General features: G+C 45.7%; 1 protein-coding gene across 7 annotated transcripts in view; it reads left to right on the top strand.

Moving 5' to 3' along the window:
• The window catches only part of EMID1 (EMI domain containing 1), a 47,712-nt gene that overhangs the window by 15,140 nt on the left and 13,162 nt on the right, over window positions 1-19,410 (top strand). For all 7 annotated transcript variants that reach the window (XR_015549959.1, XM_004429830.3, XM_087423998.1 and 4 more), the window contains exons 4-13: window positions 490-573; window positions 1,694-1,755; window positions 3,300-3,420; window positions 3,695-3,745; window positions 3,828-3,917; window positions 4,683-4,829; window positions 5,850-5,939; window positions 6,084-6,136; window positions 6,567-6,629; window positions 6,728-6,772. Coding sequence is in view for 6 of the 7 variants with exons in the window: in XM_004429830.3 (XP_004429887.1) it covers window positions 490-573; window positions 1,694-1,755; window positions 3,300-3,420; window positions 3,695-3,745; window positions 3,828-3,917; window positions 4,683-4,829; window positions 5,850-5,939; window positions 6,084-6,136; window positions 6,567-6,629; window positions 6,728-6,772 (806 nt within the window). In the remaining variant the exon portion in view is untranslated. The remainder of the gene's footprint in view (window positions 1-489; window positions 574-1,693; window positions 1,756-3,299; window positions 3,421-3,694; window positions 3,746-3,827; window positions 3,918-4,682; window positions 4,830-5,849; window positions 5,940-6,083; window positions 6,137-6,566; window positions 6,630-6,727; window positions 6,773-19,410) is intronic.

Raw genomic sequence — 19,410 nt, 5'->3', positions numbered from 1 at the left:
TGCAGCTGCTGTTTATTGAGTGCCTACTGTGTGCCAGGCCCTGTGTGTGCACAGTGGGCGCTTTGCACACGTAACCATCCTCAAGCTTCACACCAGCCTGGAAGGTGTAGAGGCCTTATGATCCCATTTTACAGATGGGAAAATAGGCAGGTCCAGAGAGGACAAATCACACAGGTCAGCAAGTGGCAGGGCTGGGACGCGACCTCGAATCTGTTAGCTCTAAGCTCTTAACCCATACAGCTCGCTGGGGTCATTGGGGAAGCCCCCAGCCTCACTCAGAGCCCCGACCCGTTGCCAGCCCCTCTCCCCACCCCCATCAAGTTGGCAGTCTTGTTCCAGCTCAGCCCAGTTCATGCCGTGTGACCCAGGTAAGCTCCCCCACCTCTCTGGGCCTCTGTCTCCCTCTGCACTGGGGCTGCAGTGGCAGATGAGGGGGTCTGACAAAACGGGTGGCGCAGGCCACAGGGCTCTCACCCCACTGTCCCTCAGTTGCAGGCTCCTCTGGCTTCGTGGAGCCTGGGTGGTCGGGAAACACCCTGCGGCGGATGGCGCTACGGCCCACAGCCTTCTCAGGTGGGTCCTGGGGCAGCTGCTTGGGGTCCCCCTGGGCTAGGGGAGGTGTGGAGAGGGCACAGGCAATGCAGTGATTGTCTAAAAGCCAGCCGGGTCCAGCAGTAGAGGGTCAGGGATAGTGCCCCGCCCTTGCCCCCCGCACAGGCTAGAAAGGAAACTGTGAGGGGGAGAGGATGGGCCCCAGAGGGAAGTCTGACCTGAGCCCAGGAACCCTGAGACCCATGACCCACAGACGCAGGTCCAAGCCCCTAGTTTCCTCTTTTTATTTAAATTACACTTTTCTGAGCGTCTGCAATGTGCAAGGCATCTCGCCAGGTGTTTTCCATCATCAACTTGTTTAAACCTCACCGCTGTTCCCCACCCCCCAGAAGGCATCATTGTCCCCATTTTAAAGAGGAGGAAACTGAGGGTCAGAGAGGAGACATGCCCTCCTGAGGCCGCACAGCCAGGAAAGGGCAGCTCTGGGACTCGACCCCAGGCTCTGTGCTTGTCAAGCACTCACCCCACCCTTGCTCTGAGCTCAGCGTCCTCAGGTATGAACAGGGATGACACTGGTCCTAACACACAGCATTGTGGTGAAGACTGGAAAGATGAGCTTGTAAAGCGCTCGGCCCCAGGGTGCCTGGCAGCCGGGACGTTCTGTAATCACAGGATCTGTTATGAATGACTTAGGGGTATCACGGGGAGGCTTCCGGACGGTGGTTCTGGAGGGACGGTCAGAGGGTGACACCTCTGAGGCCAGCCCAGTCCAGACTGTGGTGTGTTGGTCTCCAAAGCCAGAAAGCCCAGGCCAGCCCCGCCCAGGTGGGAAGCAACAGGATTTCCTGCCCTGGCTTCCCGGAAAGGAGTCATTTTGGATGCTGAGGCTGCCCAAGTCGGGTCCTTGGTCCTGCTGTGGGAGAAACGGTCCACTCTGCAGGCTCCGGAGCCAAAGGAAACCCGCAGGGCATGGCCCACCCTGGACAGGCTGTGACCCTGTACCCCTTCCTTGAGCTGGGCTGTCTCATGGGTTGGGGTCATCAAGTGTCTCTCCCTCCACCCATCCTGCCCCCAGAGGCCCAGGGGCTCCACGGGAAACCTGGACCCCTGGCCCTAGCCCCAGCCTCCTCCCTCTCTGCAGGTTGCCTCAACTGCAGCAAAGTGTTGGAGCTGACGGAGCGGCTGAAGGTGCTGGAGGCCAAGGTGGGTGAGCAGCTGCCCCCTTGCCCCCCACCTCCCCAACCCCTCCCTGCAACCCCCGCCCAGCCCACTCAGCGTTCCCACACTGCAGCTCTGAGCTGAGCTTCGACACCCACGGGCAGGCGGCTTCCCTGCCTCCTGTTGGTTCCCACCCAGCTTTCTCGGCCCTGCCTCCAGTGCCCTTCCCCGGGAGCCCTGCTCACCGTCAGCCAGCCCGGCCTGCTTCTCCTCCAGGAGGCCCGTGAAGCTCCCCTTGTGCACCCCCATCCCCGTCCCAGCCAGATATTCATAGGCACCCCCCAGAGCTCATAGTTGGGTCCCCTCTGTGCCCTGTCACCTTCATCCTTTGTCCTCCTTCCCATAACATCATCTTCCCGGTTTCAAAAGCAAAACATCTATTGCACATCTCAAATTATTTCAAGATAAAAGGTTTTTAACCATTAAAAAGTAAGACATTCTAAATGTAGAAACAGGAAAAATTCAGAACCATGAAAAACCTACCGAAAAACCACTTGTGACAGCTGCCTGTGCCCCAGAGAGAGCGACCATCCACATTTGAGCGTCTTCTCATCCAGATTTTCTAAACACACGTAGAGGCATATGCACTTGATCTGCATATGCTTTCCTCCATCATTCCCTCCTCTGGGAACTTATCTCAAGGAGATTATCTGTGAAGATGTTTACCAAAGTGTTTACTCTTAAGAGGGAAATTTGAGAACCAGACAGCAGAAGGGGCGGTTGCACTTAGGGAACATGGCTCTGTGGAATAGTAGACAGCCGTTAACAACATCTCCATCTTCTAACGAGAAAAGATGCCCCTGGTGTAGCCAGTGGAAGAGCGAAGCTTCTGAGCAGCGTGTGCTGGAACACCAGTTGTGAGGCCTGGGAGCCCCAGGAACCCCCCATTGCTCCCCAAACTTCCTCCCAGGAGAAGCTGGCATGAGGGGCAGTCAGATCTGGGGTGTGGTTCTCAGTTCTGGGTCTGTCCAAGAGTGTCAGCTTTTCTCTGGACAGGCCCACGTGGTCCCCTGCCCTGGTTAGTGGGCATTCCGGCTTCTCTCTCATCCTCAGTCAGTGGCTCAGGGGGCCTTTCAGAGTCTCCCCAACACTGGGTCCAAAAGTGGTTTTGTATATACCTCATGTCCTCTTATGTCATGTCAGACTCTCCCAAACATCCCTCCAAATTTAGTAAAAATCCTTCCAGCCTGTGGTGCTTTAACAGACCAAGAGAAGTTTCGTATTATTTATGTAGGTAAGCATAGGAAAAAACCACATGGCCCAGCAAACACGGCGACAGTCACAGAATTCAACTTGGGTGGCAGTGATGGTGTGTAATGACTCTTCTACATTGAATGGGATGAATTATGCAGTTTGAAAACCACAGTCACTTCTGATGGAGTTCTGGGCCCATGAGCCCACATCTCTACTCTAGGCTGGGTTCTGCTGGCTACACGGGCCTCCTGCTTCCCACACCAGGGCCCCTCGCTGACCTGTCCCTGGTGAGACCCTGGTACCTACCCCGTCCCTATCTTCCTCTTCCTCCACAGGTGGCAGTGCTGACTGTGACCGAGCAGGCAATGTCCCCGACTCGAGCTGCCCCTGAGGACCCCGCCCCGCTCTGGGGCTCTCCAGCTGCCCAGGGCAGCCCCGGGGATGGAGGCCTCCGAGGTGAGTGGGGCAGTGGGGACCACACCCCCATGTGGGAATGAGTCAGGAGAGCGAGAGTCCAGTCCCCACTCTGCCGCTGACTCCCTGCCTGACCCCCTGTGGGCCGCTGTTTCCAGCTCTCCAATGGGCCTGAGGCGATGGTCTCCAGGGGCCCAGGGGCCCTGAGCACTGGCGTCCTGGGAGGCCCAGCAGCTCCTGCCCCTGCCCCCTGGTGGAGCTAGGGGCAGGGACTCTGAATGACACTGACCCTTGCCTACCCGCCCCCCATCCCCAGGGCTACCTGGAGCCAGAGAAAACACGAGGGCCCCGCTGCTCCCTCGAGATGGTAGGTGCTGGCTAGCGGGGTGGACCAGGGTCCGGGTGAGAGCAAGGTGGGAGCTGCTAAGCTGATGAGCTTTCTCCTCCAGGTGGAGTTGGTACCCGGGGGCTTCCTGGACCCACTGGCCCCAAGGGAGACACCGGCAGCCGTGGCCCGATGGGGATGAGAGGCCCGCCAGGTGAGTGCCCACAGTACTGCTCCCCCAGCTCCCATGGCCAGCCCCCCAGGTGGACCCTGATGTGGCCAGAGGTGGCCTGGGCTCCGTCCACCACTTGTCTCTCAGCTCACCATCCCTCCACTCATGCCTGGGCTCCCTAAAACCTTCTTCTGAATCACTCAGCGCCTGCTCCCTGGGTACCCACTCCCAGCAGGCTCTGAGCTGGGCACTGGGGTGGGGTCAGACCAGTCCTTACCCTCCTGGAGCTCCCAGACTCGGGGTGTGGGGGAGTAGGCAGAGGAGAAACAGCAGTGCCCCCCACCATGTGACCAGGCTTCTTTGGGGGACATTGCAGGTATGGGAGCCCCAAGGAAGGAAGCCCAGACGCAGCCTGGATGGGGTGGGGGCCGGGGAGGGCTTCCCAGTGGGAGTGACATCTTAGGTGAGGCCTAAAGGATGACCTGAAGTGGACACCAGGCAGAGCAAAGGGAGGACTGAGAGGGAACAGCTCATGCAAAAGCCTGGAAGGGAGAGAAGAGAACATTCTGGAAATCAGTGTTTGCTAAGCACCTACTGTGTACCAAGTGTCTGTTAAAAGCCCCTGGGGAGGGCTGTGTTCATCACCCTAATAGACGACCAGGGAGGTCAGAGCCAGGACCTGCCCAGGCTTGTGGCCTCCAGCCCTCTCATACCCGCTGCCCCAGGCTACCTTGTCCTGTCCCCTCGCAGCCACCCTGGGCCTCCCTGCCTCCTGCACACCCACCAACACCCCTGGTTCCATTGCAGGTCCGCAGGGCCCCCCAGGGAGCCCTGGCCAGGCTGGAGCCATGGGCACCCCTGGAGAGAGGGGACCTCCGGGCCCACCAGGGCCTCCAGGCCCCCCTGGCCCCCCAGCCCCTGTTGGACCACCCCACGCCCGGATCTCCCAGCATGGTGAGTCCCCCAGGGTCACGGCAGGTTGAGGTGGGGTGGGGTGAGGCTGGCATAACCATTACCACAATGCTACTGCCGTCTACCAGACACCTTCTGTATACCAGGCGTGCCCTTGGTCAGCCACGTGTCACTCAGTCCTCCGGCAGGTGCTGTTGTCCTCCTCTGTTCACAGATGGGGAATACTGAGGGCCAGAGAAGGGCAGTCACGCTGGGCCATGGGGGACTGACTTCAAACCCGGAGCCTTGCTCAGAACCACCCAGCATCAGGCCCTCCTCCAGCCGTGGAGCTGGCCAGGATCCAGCCTTCAGAGCGCTGGGAGCTCAAGGCCTGGCAGCAGGAAGTGAGCCCTGAGCTCCCAAGGCCACGGCCCTGGACCTGAGCTCAGAGAGGCCCCGGCCCCCTCCACCCAGCTGGGCCCTGGTGTGCATCCTTCACCTCCTCCCCAGCCTGACCTACACGTGTGCTGCCAGTGGTCAGAGCTTGGAGTGCCAGATTCAACCCTGTCTGTGCCATATCTTTGGTGCATGACCAGGTGCCATTCATTCATTCTCCCATTCATTCCAGCTCACCATTCATTCTCTCTCTCCAAGCCTGCTGCCTCATCTGTATGATGGGGATAGTGACAGTGCTGGCCTCCCAGAGCTCTGTGACACCCAACCACAGAAGCCTGGCACAGAGTAGGTGGTCAATAAATGGGATCTTTTATTATTATTCCCATTCGACATGTGACAGTACAGGATCAGCAGAGTGGAGAGTCTTGTCTTGCTGGATGTCACCAGCTAGACTGTGGCAGGGTTAGAACCCAGGTCTCCTTGCCTCCTGGTCCTGCGTGGCCAACACTGTCCCCTCTCCCCATCCTTGGAGCAGGTGCCCATTGGCCCCAGTAACACTGTAGGCTGTCCCACAGGGCAGTCAAAGCTGGCTTGGCAGAGGTGGCAGGTGAAGACTAACCACCCCACTCTGCCCAGCCCTGCCCAGCCCAGCCCAGCCCTGCTCACTTACTGTCTTTCCTACCCCAGGGGACCCATTTCTGTCTAACACCTTCACTGAGACCAGCAGCCACTGGCCCCAGGGACTAGTTGGACCCCCAGGCCCCCCAGGGCCCATGGGTAAGTTGAGTCCAGGTCTAGGGTAAGGAGTGGGGTTGAGGAATGCCAGAGGGACTAGGGCTGTGGCTATCAGGAGGGAGCTGATGGTGGGCTTCCTGGCATTGTACTCTGTTTCGGTCCTGAGGACATCCTGTCTCATTCCAGGTCCCCCTGGACCTCCTGGTCCCATGGGCATCCCTGGGAGTCCTGGACATATGGTGAGTATTTCTGCAAGTACTCCCACTCCTCTGTCCGTCCACCCACCTATACATCATCCATCCATCCTTTTATTCATTTATTGAGGCATTTATGGAGCACTTAATATGCAAACTCCTTTCCGTACATTTTCTCATTCAATTTATGTAACAAGAAGCAAGTATTGTTATCACCTAAGGCTCAGAAAGGTGGAGATTCTTGCCCTAAGGCTGTGGCCAGCACATGGCAACTTCCAGATCAGGGTGGGGACTGTCTGACTCCAGGGCCATAACTCTGGGGCCATAACCCCAAGCTGTGTGAACTGCCCGCTGTGTGCTCAGCATTGGGCCCAGGCAAAGCTGGGGCTCCCTCCCCGAGCCCTCTGCCCCGCCCCAGTCCCTGCCCACTCCATCATGCCCCAGTACAAGGCTGAGGTCCTGTCTTGTTGCTCAGGGACCCCCAGGCCCCACTGGACCCAGAGGAACCTCTGGCCACCCAGGAGAGAAAGGCGAAAGAGTGAGTACTGAGGCGGCCTCGGGTGGAGGTGGGGAGTCCTGGGGCCCAGGGTCAGACCCCCGACAGCTGACTCCATTCCTCTCCTCCCTCTCACACAGGGACTGCGGGGGGAACCTGGCCCCCAAGGCTCCACGGGGCAGCGGGTGAGTGATGCTGCCCAGCCTGCAGCACCCCCTCCAGGATCCCACAGGCACAGACCCCTGCTCTGGCTCCAACCCCCGGGGGCCAGAACTGCTGACCCTCCCTCCTGTCCAGGGCATGCTCCGCCTCTATTTCCCTGTCTCCCGTCTTGTCGGCCTCTTAGAATCAGGCCATCTCTGTCTCCCTCACTCTGGCTCTTTGTCTCTGTATCTGTTTCTCTCTCTTTCCCTCTGTGTCTCTCTCTGACTCTCTGTATTTCATTCTTTCACCCTCCATCTCTCCAACTATGATTGTATATTTGTCTATTTCTCCCTTTAGTTTGGTCAATTTTTGCTTCATGTATTTTGAAGCTTCGTTTTTAGGTGCATACACATTCAGTATTTTAATGTCTTCTTGGTCCTTTTATCTTTATGAAATTAATACCTTTCTCTCTGGTAATATGCCTTGTTTTGAATTCTACTTTGATACTAAAATAGCCACACCAGCTTTGTAATGCTTAGGGTTTGCGTGGTATATCTTTTTCAATCCTTTTACTTACAACCTGTGTCTTTCTATTTAAAGTGCATCTCTGGCAAACCACATATACTTGCTTTTTTTTAAACAGTCTGACTGTTGAGTTCATTTACATTTAATGATATGTATAATTATTGATATGGTTCACTTTAAGTCAACCATCTTGTTATTTGTGTTCTATTTACCCCAACCTCTTTGTTTCTTTTTTCCCCTTTTCCTGCCTTCTTTTGGATTGAGTACTATTTGCAATTCTGCTTTATTGCCTCATATGACTTTTTAGCTATACTTCTTTGTGTTATTTTTCCATGGTTACTCTAAAGATAACGATATGCATCCTCGGCTTATCACAGTCTACTTGAATTAATGTTATACCAATTCATGCATAAGTAGGAATGTTACAACTGTATAATTCACCCCCTTCTCTCCTTGAGCCATTGCTGTCATATGTTTTACTCCTGCATTTGTTGTAAACCCCTCAAAACATTGTTGTTATTATTGCTTTACACACTCAGTTGACTTTTAAAGAAGTTAAGAAAACAAAGAAAAATAGTCGTTTACATCTACTGATGTATTTATCATTTCTAATACTCTTTATACCTTCCTTAGCTCCAGATTTCCATCTGGGATCATTTCTCTTCAGCCTAAAGAATGTCCTTTAGCCTTTCTTGTAGTGTAGGTCTGCTGGCAACAAATCCTTGCTGTATCTGTTTATCTAAAACTGGCTTTATTTTACCTTAATTTTTGAAACATATTTTCACTGGATATAAAATGATAGGCTGGCAGTTTTCTCTTCTTTTAGCACTTTAAAGATGTTGTTCCATGGTCTTCTGGCTTATGTAGACATTTGCAATTTCTCATGAGAAATTGGCTATCTTCCTTATTGTTGTTCCCTTGGATATAATATGTGTATTTTCTTTGGCTTTTAAGATTTTCTCTTTACCCTTGGTTTTCAACAGATTGGTTGTGATGTGGTTGAGTTGATTTTCTTTGTGTTTATCCTGCTTTGTGTTCGCTGAGATTCCTGGATCTGTTGGATTGCTGGGGTTTTTTGTTTTTGTTTTTGTTTTTGTTGGTTGTTTCGTTTAATTAATAAAATTCATTTTTTGGAGCAATTTTGAGTTCACAGCAAAATTGAGTGGAAAGTACAGAGAGCTCCCTGTCCCCACACATGCACAGCCTCTCGCACTATTAACATCTCACACCACAGTGGTACATTTGCTACAATTGATGAACCCACGTTGACATGTTATCACCCAAAGTCCATAGTTTACATTAGAGTCTACTCTTGGCATTGTACATTCTGTGGGTGTTGACAAGTGAATAATGACATGTATCCATCATCATAGTATCATACAGGATAGTCTCACTGCCCTAAAAATCCTCTGTGCCCTGGCTGTTCATCCATCCCTCACCTTTAAGCCTTGGCAACCACTAATCTTTTTACTCTCTCCATAGTTTTTCTTTTTCCAGAATGTCATATAGTTGGAATCACACAGTATGTAGGCTTCTCAAATTGGCTTCTTTCACTTAGTAATATGCATTTAAGTTTCCTCCATGCCTTTTCATGGCTTGATAGCTCATTTCTTTTTAGCTCTGAATAATATTCCATTGTAGGTACCACAATTTATTTATCCATTCACCAACTGAAAGACATCTTGGTTGCTTCCGAGTTTTGGCAATTATGAATAAAGCTGCTATAAACATCCATGTGTAAGTTTTAGTGTGGAAGTAAGTTTTCAGTTCATTTGGGTAAATACCAATGAGTGTGATTGCTGGATCATATGGTAAGACTATGTTTAGTGTTGTAAGAAACCACCAAACTGTCTTCCAAAGTGATATATTATTTTGCCTTCTCACCAGCGACGAATGAGAGTTCCTGTTGCTCCACATCCTCATCAGCATCTGTTGCTGTCAGTGTTTTTAATTTTGGCTATTCTGATAGATATGTAGTGGTATCTTGTTTTAATTTCCAATTCCCTAATGACATATGATGTTGAACATCTCTTTTTTTTTTTTTGAGGAAGATTCACCCTGAGCTAACATCTGTGCCAATCTTTCTCTATTTTGTGTGGGTTGCTACCACAACGTGGCTGACGAGTGGTGTAGGTCTGCACCTGGTATCCAAATCCACGAACCCAGGCCACTGAAGTGGAGTGCGCTGAACTTAACCACTACGCCGTGGGGCCAGCCCCTTGAACATCTTTTTATATGCTTACCTGCCATCTGTATCTCTTCTTTGGTGAAGTATCTGTTCAGGTCCTTTGCCCTTTTTTCCCCCTAGCTTTATTGAGATATAATTGACAAATTGTAATTTGTTTAAAGTGTACAACATGGTGAGTTGTTATACATATACATTGTGAAAGGATTCCCACAATCAAGTTAATTAATATCTCCATCACCTCACATACTTACTTTGTGTGTGTGTGTGTATGCGTGTGATGAGAACACTTAAGATTCTACTTTCTTAGCAAATTTCAATTATACAATACAGTATTATCAACTATAGTCACCATTATATATTCAATCCTCAGACTTAGTCATCTTTTTTTTTTTTCCCTCAAAGCCCCAGTAGATAGTTGTATGTCATATTTGCACATCCTTCTAGTTGCTGTTATGTGGGACACGGCCTCAGCATGGCCAGAGAAGCGGTACGTCGGTGCACGCCCGGGATCCGAACCTGGGCCGCCAGCAGCAGAGCGTGCACTTAACCGCTAAGCCATGGGGCCAGCCCCAGACTTAGTCATCTTATAAGTGAAAATTTGTTCCCTTTCACCAACCTTTCCCCACCCCTGTATCTCCTGGCAACCACCATTCTACTCTCTGTTTCTATGAATTCAACTTTTTTTTTTAGATTCCACGTATAAGTGATACCATGCAGTATTTGTCTTTATTTATTTTCTTGATCCATTCATCCATTAACGGACACTTGGGTTGTTTCCATTCTTGGCTGTTGTAAATAATGCTGCAATGAACATGGGAGTACAGATATCTCTTCAAGATAGTGATTTCTTTTCCTTTGGATATATACCCAGAAGTGGGATTGCTGGATCATATAGTAGTTCTATTTTTAATTTTTTGAGGAACTTCCATACTGTTTCCCATAGTGACTGTACTAATTTACATTCCCACTGACAGTGCACAAGGGTTCTCTTTTCTCCACATCGTTACCAGCATTTGTTATCTCTTGTCTTTTTGTTAACAGACATCCTAACAGGTGTGAGGTGATTTCTCATTGTGGCTTTGATTTGCACTTCCTGATGATTGGTGATGTTGAGCATCTCTTCATATACCTATTGGCCATTTGTATGTCTTCTTTGGAAAAATATCTATTCAGGTCTTTTGCCCATTTTTTAATTGGGTTATTGTTTTTTTGCTATTGAGTTGTGTGAGTTCCTTATATATTTTGGATAGTAACCCTTTATTGGATATGTGGCTTGCAAATGTTTTCTCCCATTCCATAGGTTGCCTTTCCTTGCCTTCCCTTCCCTTCCTTTCCCTCCCCTCCCCTCCCCTCCCCTCCCCTCCCCTCCCCTCCCCTTCCCTTTCCTTCCCTTTCTTCTTTGAGGAAAATTAGCCCTGAGCTAACATCTGTTGCCAATTCTCCTCTTTTTGCTGAGGAAGATTGGCCCTGGGCTAACATCCATGCCCATCTTCCTCTACTTTATATGAGATGCTGCCACAGCATGGCTTGATAAGCCGTGTGTCAGTCCACGCCCAGGATCCGAACCCATGAACCCTAGGCCACTGAAGCGGAGCACGCGAACTTAACCGCTACTCCGCTAGGCTGGCCTGGTTGCCTTTTCATTTTGTTGATGGTTTCCTTTGCTGTGCAAAAGCTTTTTTTTTTTAGAATTTCTTTTTTTCTTTTTCTTTCTTTTCTTTAGCCTTGAGCTAACATCCGTGCCAATCCTCCTCTTTTTACTGAGGAAGACCGGCCCTGAGCTAACATCTATTGCCAATCCTCCTCCATTTTTTCCCTTTTTCTCCCCAAAGCCCCAGTAGATAGTTGTATGTCATAGTTGCACAGCCTGCTAGTTGCTGTATGTGGGACGCAGCCTCAGCATGGCCGGACTAGCGGTGCATTGGTGCGCGTCCAGGATCCGAACCCGGGCTGCCAGTAGCAGAGCGTGTGCACTTAACCGCTAAGCCACGGGGCTGGCCCACAAAAGCTTTTTTTATTGGGTTGTTTATTTTCTTATTGTTGAGTTTTAAAAGTTCTTTGTATATTTTGGATAATAGTTATTTATCATATGTGTCTTTGCAAATATCTTCTCCCAGTCTGTGGCTTGTCTTCTCATTCTTTTGACATTGTCTTTTGCAGAGCAGAAGTTTTTACTTTTTGCGAAGTCCAGCTTATCAACGATTTCTTTCATGGATCATACCTTTGGTGTTGTATCTAAAAAAAGGCATTGCCGTAAAAAAGATCATCTAGGTTTTCTCCTTATGTTATCTTTTATAACATAAGGAGAGTTTTATAGTTTTGCATTTTACATTTAGGTCTGTTACCCATTTTGTGTTAATTTTTGTGAAGGCTGTAAGGTCTGTGTCCGGATTCATCTTTTTGCATGTAGGTGTCTAGTTGTTCCAGCACCATTTGTGGAGAAGACTGTCTTTGCTCCATTGTATTGCTTTTGCTCATTTGTCAAAGATCAGTTGACTGTATTTATGTGGGCCTATATCTGGGCTCTCTATTCTGTTCCATTGATCTGTCTGTTCTTTTGCCAATACTGCACAGTCGTAATTAGTGTAGCTTTATAGTAAGTCTTGTAGTTGAGTAGTGTCAGTCCTCTGACTTTGTTGTTCTTTGATATTGGGTTGGCTATTCTGGTTCTTTTGCCTCTCCATATAAACTTTACAATTAGTTTGTCAATATCTGCAAAATAACTTGCTGGGTTTTTGATTGGGATTGCATTGAATCTATAGATCAAATTGGGAAAAACTGACATCTTGACAATATTGAGTCTTCCTACCCATGAACTTGGAATATCTCTCCATTTGTTTGGTTCTTCTTTGATCTCCTTCATCAGAGTTTTATATAGATGTTATACGTATTTTGTTAGATTTATACCTAAGTATTTCATTTTTGGGGGTGCTAATGTAAATGGCAATGTGTTTTAATTTCAAGTTCCACTTGTTCGTTGATGGTATATAGGAAAGTGATCGACTTTTATCCTTCAACCTTGCTATAATTACTTATTAGTTCCAAGAGTTTCTTTGTTGATTCTTTCCGATTTTCTACATAGAATATCATGTCATCTGCAAAGAAAGACAGTTTTATTTCTTCCTTCCCCATCTGTATACTTTTTGTTTCCTTTTCTTGTCTTATTGCATTAGCTAGGACTTCCAGTATAATGTTGAAAAGCATTGGTGAGAGGGGACATGCATATTTTGTTCCTGATTTTAACAGGAAAGGTTTGAATTTCTCACCATTAAGTAAGATGTTAGAAGTATGCTTTTTGTAGGTGTTCTTTATCAAGTTAAGGAAGTTCCCCTCTAGTCCTAGTTTGCTGAGTTTTTATCATGAATGGGTGTTGGATTTTGTCAAATGCTTTTTCTGCATCTATTAATATGATCATGTGGGGCCGGCCTGGTGGTGCAAGCGGTTAAGTGTGTGCACTCTGCTGTAGCCACCTGGGGTTCGCCGGTTCGGATCCCAGGCGCGCACCAACACACCACTTGGCAAGCCATGCTGTGGCGGCATCCCATGTAAAGTGGAGGAAGATGGGCATGGATGTTAGCCCAGGGCCAGTCTTCCTCAGCCAAAAAAAAAAAAAGAGGAGAATTGGCAGATGTTAGCACAGGGCTGATCTCCTCACAAAAAAAAAAAAAAAATGATCATGTGATTTTTCTTCTTTAGCCCGTTGATGTGTCAAATTACATTAATTGATTTTCAAATGTTGAACCAGACTTGCATACCTGCAATAAATCTCAATTGGTCACGGTGTATAACTCTTTTTATACATTGCTGGATTCTATTTGCTAATACTTTGTTGAAGATTTTTGCATCTATGTTCATGAGAAATATTAGTCTTTAGTTTTCTTTTCTTGTAATGTCTTTGTCTAGTATTGGTATTAGGGTAAAATTGGCCTCATAGAATGAATTAGGAAGTATATCTCTCTGCTTCTATCCTGTGAAAGAGATTGTAGAGAATTGGTGTAATTTTTTCCCTAAATGTCTGGTAGAATTCAGCAGTTCTGGACCTGGTGCTCTCTGTTTTGAGAGATTATTAATTATTGATCCAATTTCTTTAATAGGTATAGGCCTATTCAGATTGTCTATTTCTTCTTGTGTGAGTTTTGGCAGATTGTGTCTTTCAAGGAATTGGTGCATTTCATCTACATTATCAAATTTGTGGGCAGAGTTTTCATAATATTCCTTTATTGTCCTTTTAATGTCCAAGGGATCTGTAGTGATGGTCCCTCATTCATTTCTGATATTAGTAATTTGTGTATTTTCTCTTTTTTTCTTAATTTTCATGGGTATGGGCTTATCAATTTTCTTGATATTTTCAAAGAACTGGCTTTTGGTTTTGTTGATTTTCTCTTGGATTTCCTATTTTCAGTTTCATTGATTTCTGCTCTGATTTTCATTATTTCTTTTCTTTTGCTTTCTTCGGATTTAATTTGCTCTTCTTTTTCTACTTTCCTAAGGTGGAAAATTAGATTATTGATTTTAGATTTTCTTCCTTTCTAATATTAACATTCAGTGCTATAAATTTCTCTCTAAGCATTGCTTTTACTGCATCCCACAAATTTTGATAAGTTGTATTTTTATTTTCATTTAGTTTGAACTGTTTTTAAATTTCTCTTGAGAGTTTTTCTTTGACCCATGTGTTATTTAGAAGTGTGTTGTTTAATCTCCAAGTATTTGGGGATTTTCCAGTTATCTTTCTGTTATTGATTTCTAGTTTAATTCTATTGTGATCTGAGAACATACACTATATGATTTCTATTCTTTTGAATTTGTTGAGGTATATTGAAGGCCCACAATTTGGTCTATCTTGGTGAATGTTCCATGTAAGCTTGAGAAGAATATGTAATCTGCTGTTGTTGGATGAAGTGATCTATAGATGTCAATTATATCTAGTTGATTGATGGTACTGTTGAGTTCAACTAGGTCCTTACTGATTTTCTGCCCGCTGGACCTGTCCATTTTTTTTTTTAAAGATTTTATTTATTTATTTTTTCCCCCCAAAGCCACAGTAGATAGTTGTATGTCATAGTTGCACATCCTTCTAGTTGCTGTATGTGGGACGCGGCCTCAGCATGGCCGGAGAAGCGGTGCGTCGGTGTGCGCCCAGGGTTCCGAACCCGGGCCGCCAGCAGCGGAGCGCGCACACTTAACCACTAAGCCACGGGGCCGGCCCTGGACCTGTCCATTTCTGACAGAGGATGTTAAAGTCTCCAACTGTAATAGTGGATTCATCTGTTTCTCCTTGCAGTTCTATCAACTTTGGCCTTATGTATTTTGATGCTCTGTTGTTAGGCACATACAGGTTAAGGATTGTTATGCCTTCATGGAGTATTGATCCCTTTATCATTATGTATTGTCCTTCTTTATCCCTGATAACTTTCTTTGCTCTGAAGTCTGCTCTGTCTGAAATTAATATAGCTACTTCCACTTTCTTTTGTTGAGTATTAGCATGGTATATCTTTTTCCATCCATTTGCTTTTAGTCTATATGTGTCTTTATATTTAAAGTGGGTTTCTTGTACACAACATGTAGTTGGGTCTTGGTTTTTTATCCACTCTGACAATCCTGTCTTTTAATTGATGTATTTAGACCATTGATATTTAAAGTGATTATTGATATAGTTAGACTAATATCTACCATATTTATTACAGTTTTCTATTTGTTGCCCTTGTTCTTTTTTTTTTTTTTCCCTTGTTCCTCTTTTTGTCTTCCACACTTTTTCTGCCTTTTGTGGTTTTAATTGATCATTTCATATGATTCCATTTTCTCTCCTTTCTTAACATATCAATTATACTTCCTTTTTTACTTTTTTAAGTGATTTCCCTAGAGTTTGCAATATACATCTGCAAATAATCCAAGTCTACTTTCAAATAACACTATACTGCTTCATGGTGCAGGTACCTTACAATAACAAAATATTCCCAATTCTTCCCTTCCATTCTTTGTATCATTGCATCTCTCTCTCTCTGTATGCATGTGTATATATATATATATATTTATTTATTTATTTATATACATAATCAAATACATTATTTTCAATAAATTGTTATCTGTTAGATCAATTAAGAATAAGGAAAATAAACGTTTTTATTTTACCTTCACTTATGCCTTCTCTGGTGCTCTTCCTTTCTTTATGTAGATGCAAGTTTCTGACCTATATCATTCCCTTCTCTCTGAAGAACTTCTTTTAACATTTCTTGCAAGGCAGGTCTACTGGCAACAAATTCCCTCAACTTTCCTTTGTCTGAGAAAGTCTTTCTTTCTCCTTCACTTTTGAAGGATACTTTCACAGGGTACAGAATTCTAGGTTGGTGGTTTTATTTTCTCAATACTTAAAATATTTCACTCCACTCTCTTGCTTGAATGGTTTATGAGGAGGAGTTGGATGTGATTCTTATCTTTGCTCTTATAGGTAAGATTTTTTTTCCTCTGGCTTCTTTAAGATTCTTCTTTACCTTTGATTTTCTGAAGTTTGAATATGATATGCCTAGGTGTAAGGTTTTGGGGGGTTTTTTTTGCATTTATCTTGCTTGGTGTTCTCTGAGCTGTCTGGATCTGTGGTTTGGTGTCTGACATTAATTTGGGGAAAATTCTCAGTCATTATTGCTTCAAATATTGTTTCTGTTCCTTTCTCTCTTTCCTCTCATTCTGATCTACCCATTACATGTATGTTATACTTTTTGTAGTTGTCCCACAGTTCTTAGATATTCTGTTATGCTTTTTTCAGTCTTTTTTGTCTTTTCTTTTTAGTTTTGGAAGTTTCTATTGTCATAGTCTCAAGCTCAGAGATTCTTTCCTCAGCTATGTCCAGTCTACTAATGAACCCTGGAAAGGCATTCTTCATTCTGTTACACTTTTTTTGATCTCTAGCATTTCTTTCTTTCTTTGAAATATACATGCAAAATATTTTTTAACCTGGAAACTCTAAATAATAATATTAAACCATATGCGTATGTGTCCAACACCAAGCTTAAGAAACAGAACCTTATCAGTACCTTTGAAGGCCCCCATGTGCCCCTCCCCGTCACTTCCTCCTTGAAAGGTATCTTTAAGGGAATATGAAATCTTGGCCAGGAAACTGAAGGACTTGTGACTGCAGGTAGTGTTTTCATTGTTTTTTCCTGCTCTGGGTAGAACTTCAAGGAGGGGATGATCTGGTAAATGAATGGCTGAAATCCTGTTGGGTTTGTGTTTCTGGACCACGACTCCTGATACCAGAAAGAAGGGCCTTTGCTATGGTTGGAGTATTTCCTAAGAGGCCTGGGAAGAATGTGATTGCTCTGAGCTGATTGACCGTATGAAGAGGACCTTCAACTGAATTCTAGCATTTCTTTTTAATTCTTTCTTAGAGTTTCCATCTCTCTGCTTACATTATCCATCTATTCTTCCATGTTGTCTATTTTTTCCATTAAAGCCCTTAGCATATTTTTGTGTGTGTTATGAGGAAGATCAGCTCTGAGCTAACATCCATGCCAATCCTCCTCTTTTTGCTGAAGAAGACCGGCCCTGGGCTAACATCTGTGCCTATCTTCCTCCACTTTATGTTGGACACTGCCACAGCATGGCCTGACAAGCGGTGCATCGGTGCGCGCCCGGGATCCGAACCTGGGCCGCCAGCAGTGGAGCGCGCACGCACTTAAACACTGCGCCACAGGGCTGGCCCCCCTTAGCTTATTAATAATCGTTTTTTTTAATTCTTTATCTGATAATTCCAACATTCATGCCATATCTGACTCTGGTTCTGATATTTGTTCAGTCTCTTAAAACTGTTTTTTTGGGGGCTGGCCCAGTGACATAGTGGTTAAATTTGCATGCTCCGCTTCGGCAGCTGGGGTTCGTGGGTTCAGATCCCGGGTGTGGACCTACACACCGCTCATCAAGCCATGCTGTGGTGGCATCCCACATACAAAATAGAGGAAGACTAGCACAGATGTTAGCTCAGGGACAATCTTCCTCAAGCAAAAAGAGGAAGATTGGCAACAGATGTTAGCTCAGGGCTAATCTTCCTCACCAAAAAAAAAGAACCTATTTTTTGCCTTTTAGTATGCCTTGTAATTTTTTGTTGAAAGGTAGACATGATGGCCTGGGTGAAAGGGAGTGCAGTAAATAGGCCTGTAGTAATGTAGTGGTGAGCTGTGGGGAGAGAGGAAGCATTCTACAGTCCTATGATTAGGTCTCTGTCTTTGGTGAGCCTGTGCCCCTGGACTCTGAACTTCACCACTGTTTCTCAGTTTTCTTTTATTCTGTTTTCCCCCTTAAGTGGGACAGGATGGCTAGAGGGGGCTGGAGTTGGGATATTTTCCTTCCCCCATGTGGAAAGCTAGAGCTGCCTAGAGTTGGGTATTTCCCTACCCCAGGTTGATTAGGCTCTGATAAGACTCCAGCAGGTTAGACTCTGGCAAAATAGTTTCTCCTGATGGCAGGCCTTGTTAAGAACAGAATGATCTGGCATATTTCAAGATGGTTCCTTTCCCCCTCCCCCTGCCAAAAGCACACGGGGATTTTTCTCCAACACTGAGGACCTGATAGAGCTCCTGGAGGTAAAACGCACAAAAGTGTGGAAGCCTGCCAAAGACTGGGTTCCCCTGGAATTTTTAATTCTCAGAGGTGTCCACACTGCAATTCATCGATTATGTTTAGGTTTTCCTACCCTGGCATTGGTTCTCAGGGAGGTCTCTGCTCCAGTAAATTGTAATCTGCCTGTCTGTCTCTACAATTTTGGGGGCAGTGGTTTGCCCTGTGACCTCACTTCTTTGATGGCTCTAAGAAGAGTTGTTCATTTTTCAGTTTGTTCAGCTTTTTACTTGTTGTTAGGACAGAATGGCAACTTCCTAGCTCTTTATGTGCTGGACCAGAAACCAGAAATCTGTCTTTTTTTTTTTTTAAATCAAATTTGGAAAATATTTGGTTGATATTTCTTGAAAAAATTTTTTTCTGTTCCTATGCTCTCTTCTTTCCTTCTGGAACTCCAATTACACTTAATACTATATATTATCTCCCATGAGTCATTGAGGCTCTGTTAATTTTTTTTTTTGCTGAGGAAGATTCGCCCTGAGCTAACATCTGTGCCAGTCTTCCTCTATTTTGTATGTGGGTTGCTGCCACAGCATGGCTGCTGACAAGTGGTGTAGGGCCGTGCCCAGGAACTGAACCTGGGCTGCCAAAGCAGAGCACGCCAAACCTAACCATTAGGCCATGGGGCCATCCCTGAGGCTCTGTTAATTTTTTAAAAAATCTTTCTTCTCTGTGCTCCAGTTTGAATTATTGCATTGACCTGTCTTCAAGTTATTTGATTCTTTCTTCTGTTATGGTCAATCTTCAGTTAATTCCAGCTAATGAATTTTCTTTTAAATAATGAAATCTATTTATTATTTGAAAAAAAACAACATGAAAAATTGAGTGTCTCATTGCTCTCCACCCTTCTCCTCCAGTGTTTTTTCATATACTCCTCTTTTTTCCCCAAATAAAGAAAATTGTTTATTATCAAAGCAACTGAAAGCTATTTTCACATTTGTTTTTAGTTATAAAATGTAAAGCATATAACAACATATATGAGGGCCGGCCCCATGGCTTAGCGGTTAAGTGCGCGCGCTCCGCTACTGGCGGCCCGAGTTCAGATCCCGGGCGCGCACCGATGCACCGCTTCTCCAGCCATGCTGAGGCCGCGTCCCACATACAGCAACTAGAAGGATGTGCAGCTATGACATACAACTATCTACTGGGGCTTTGGGGGAAAAAAATAAATAAATAAACAACATATATGAGTATTCTTTTTTTTTTTACTTTTTTAATTTTATTGAGGTCATATTAGCTTTTATCATTGTGTAAATTTCAGGTGTACATTATTATACATAGTATATATATAGTATTATATATAGTATAGTATATTATATATAGTATAGCAATCTGTATAGATTGCATCGTGTTCATCAC

Source organism: Ceratotherium simum, chromosome 35 (assembly GCF_057802395.1).
Source record: "Ceratotherium simum simum isolate JZ-2026a chromosome 35, ASM5780239v1, whole genome shotgun sequence".
Taxonomy (NCBI): Eukaryota; Metazoa; Chordata; class Mammalia; order Perissodactyla; family Rhinocerotidae; genus Ceratotherium; species Ceratotherium simum.
Note: the sequence above shows the minus strand (reverse complement) of the source record. Positions and strands in the feature narration are given on the sequence as shown.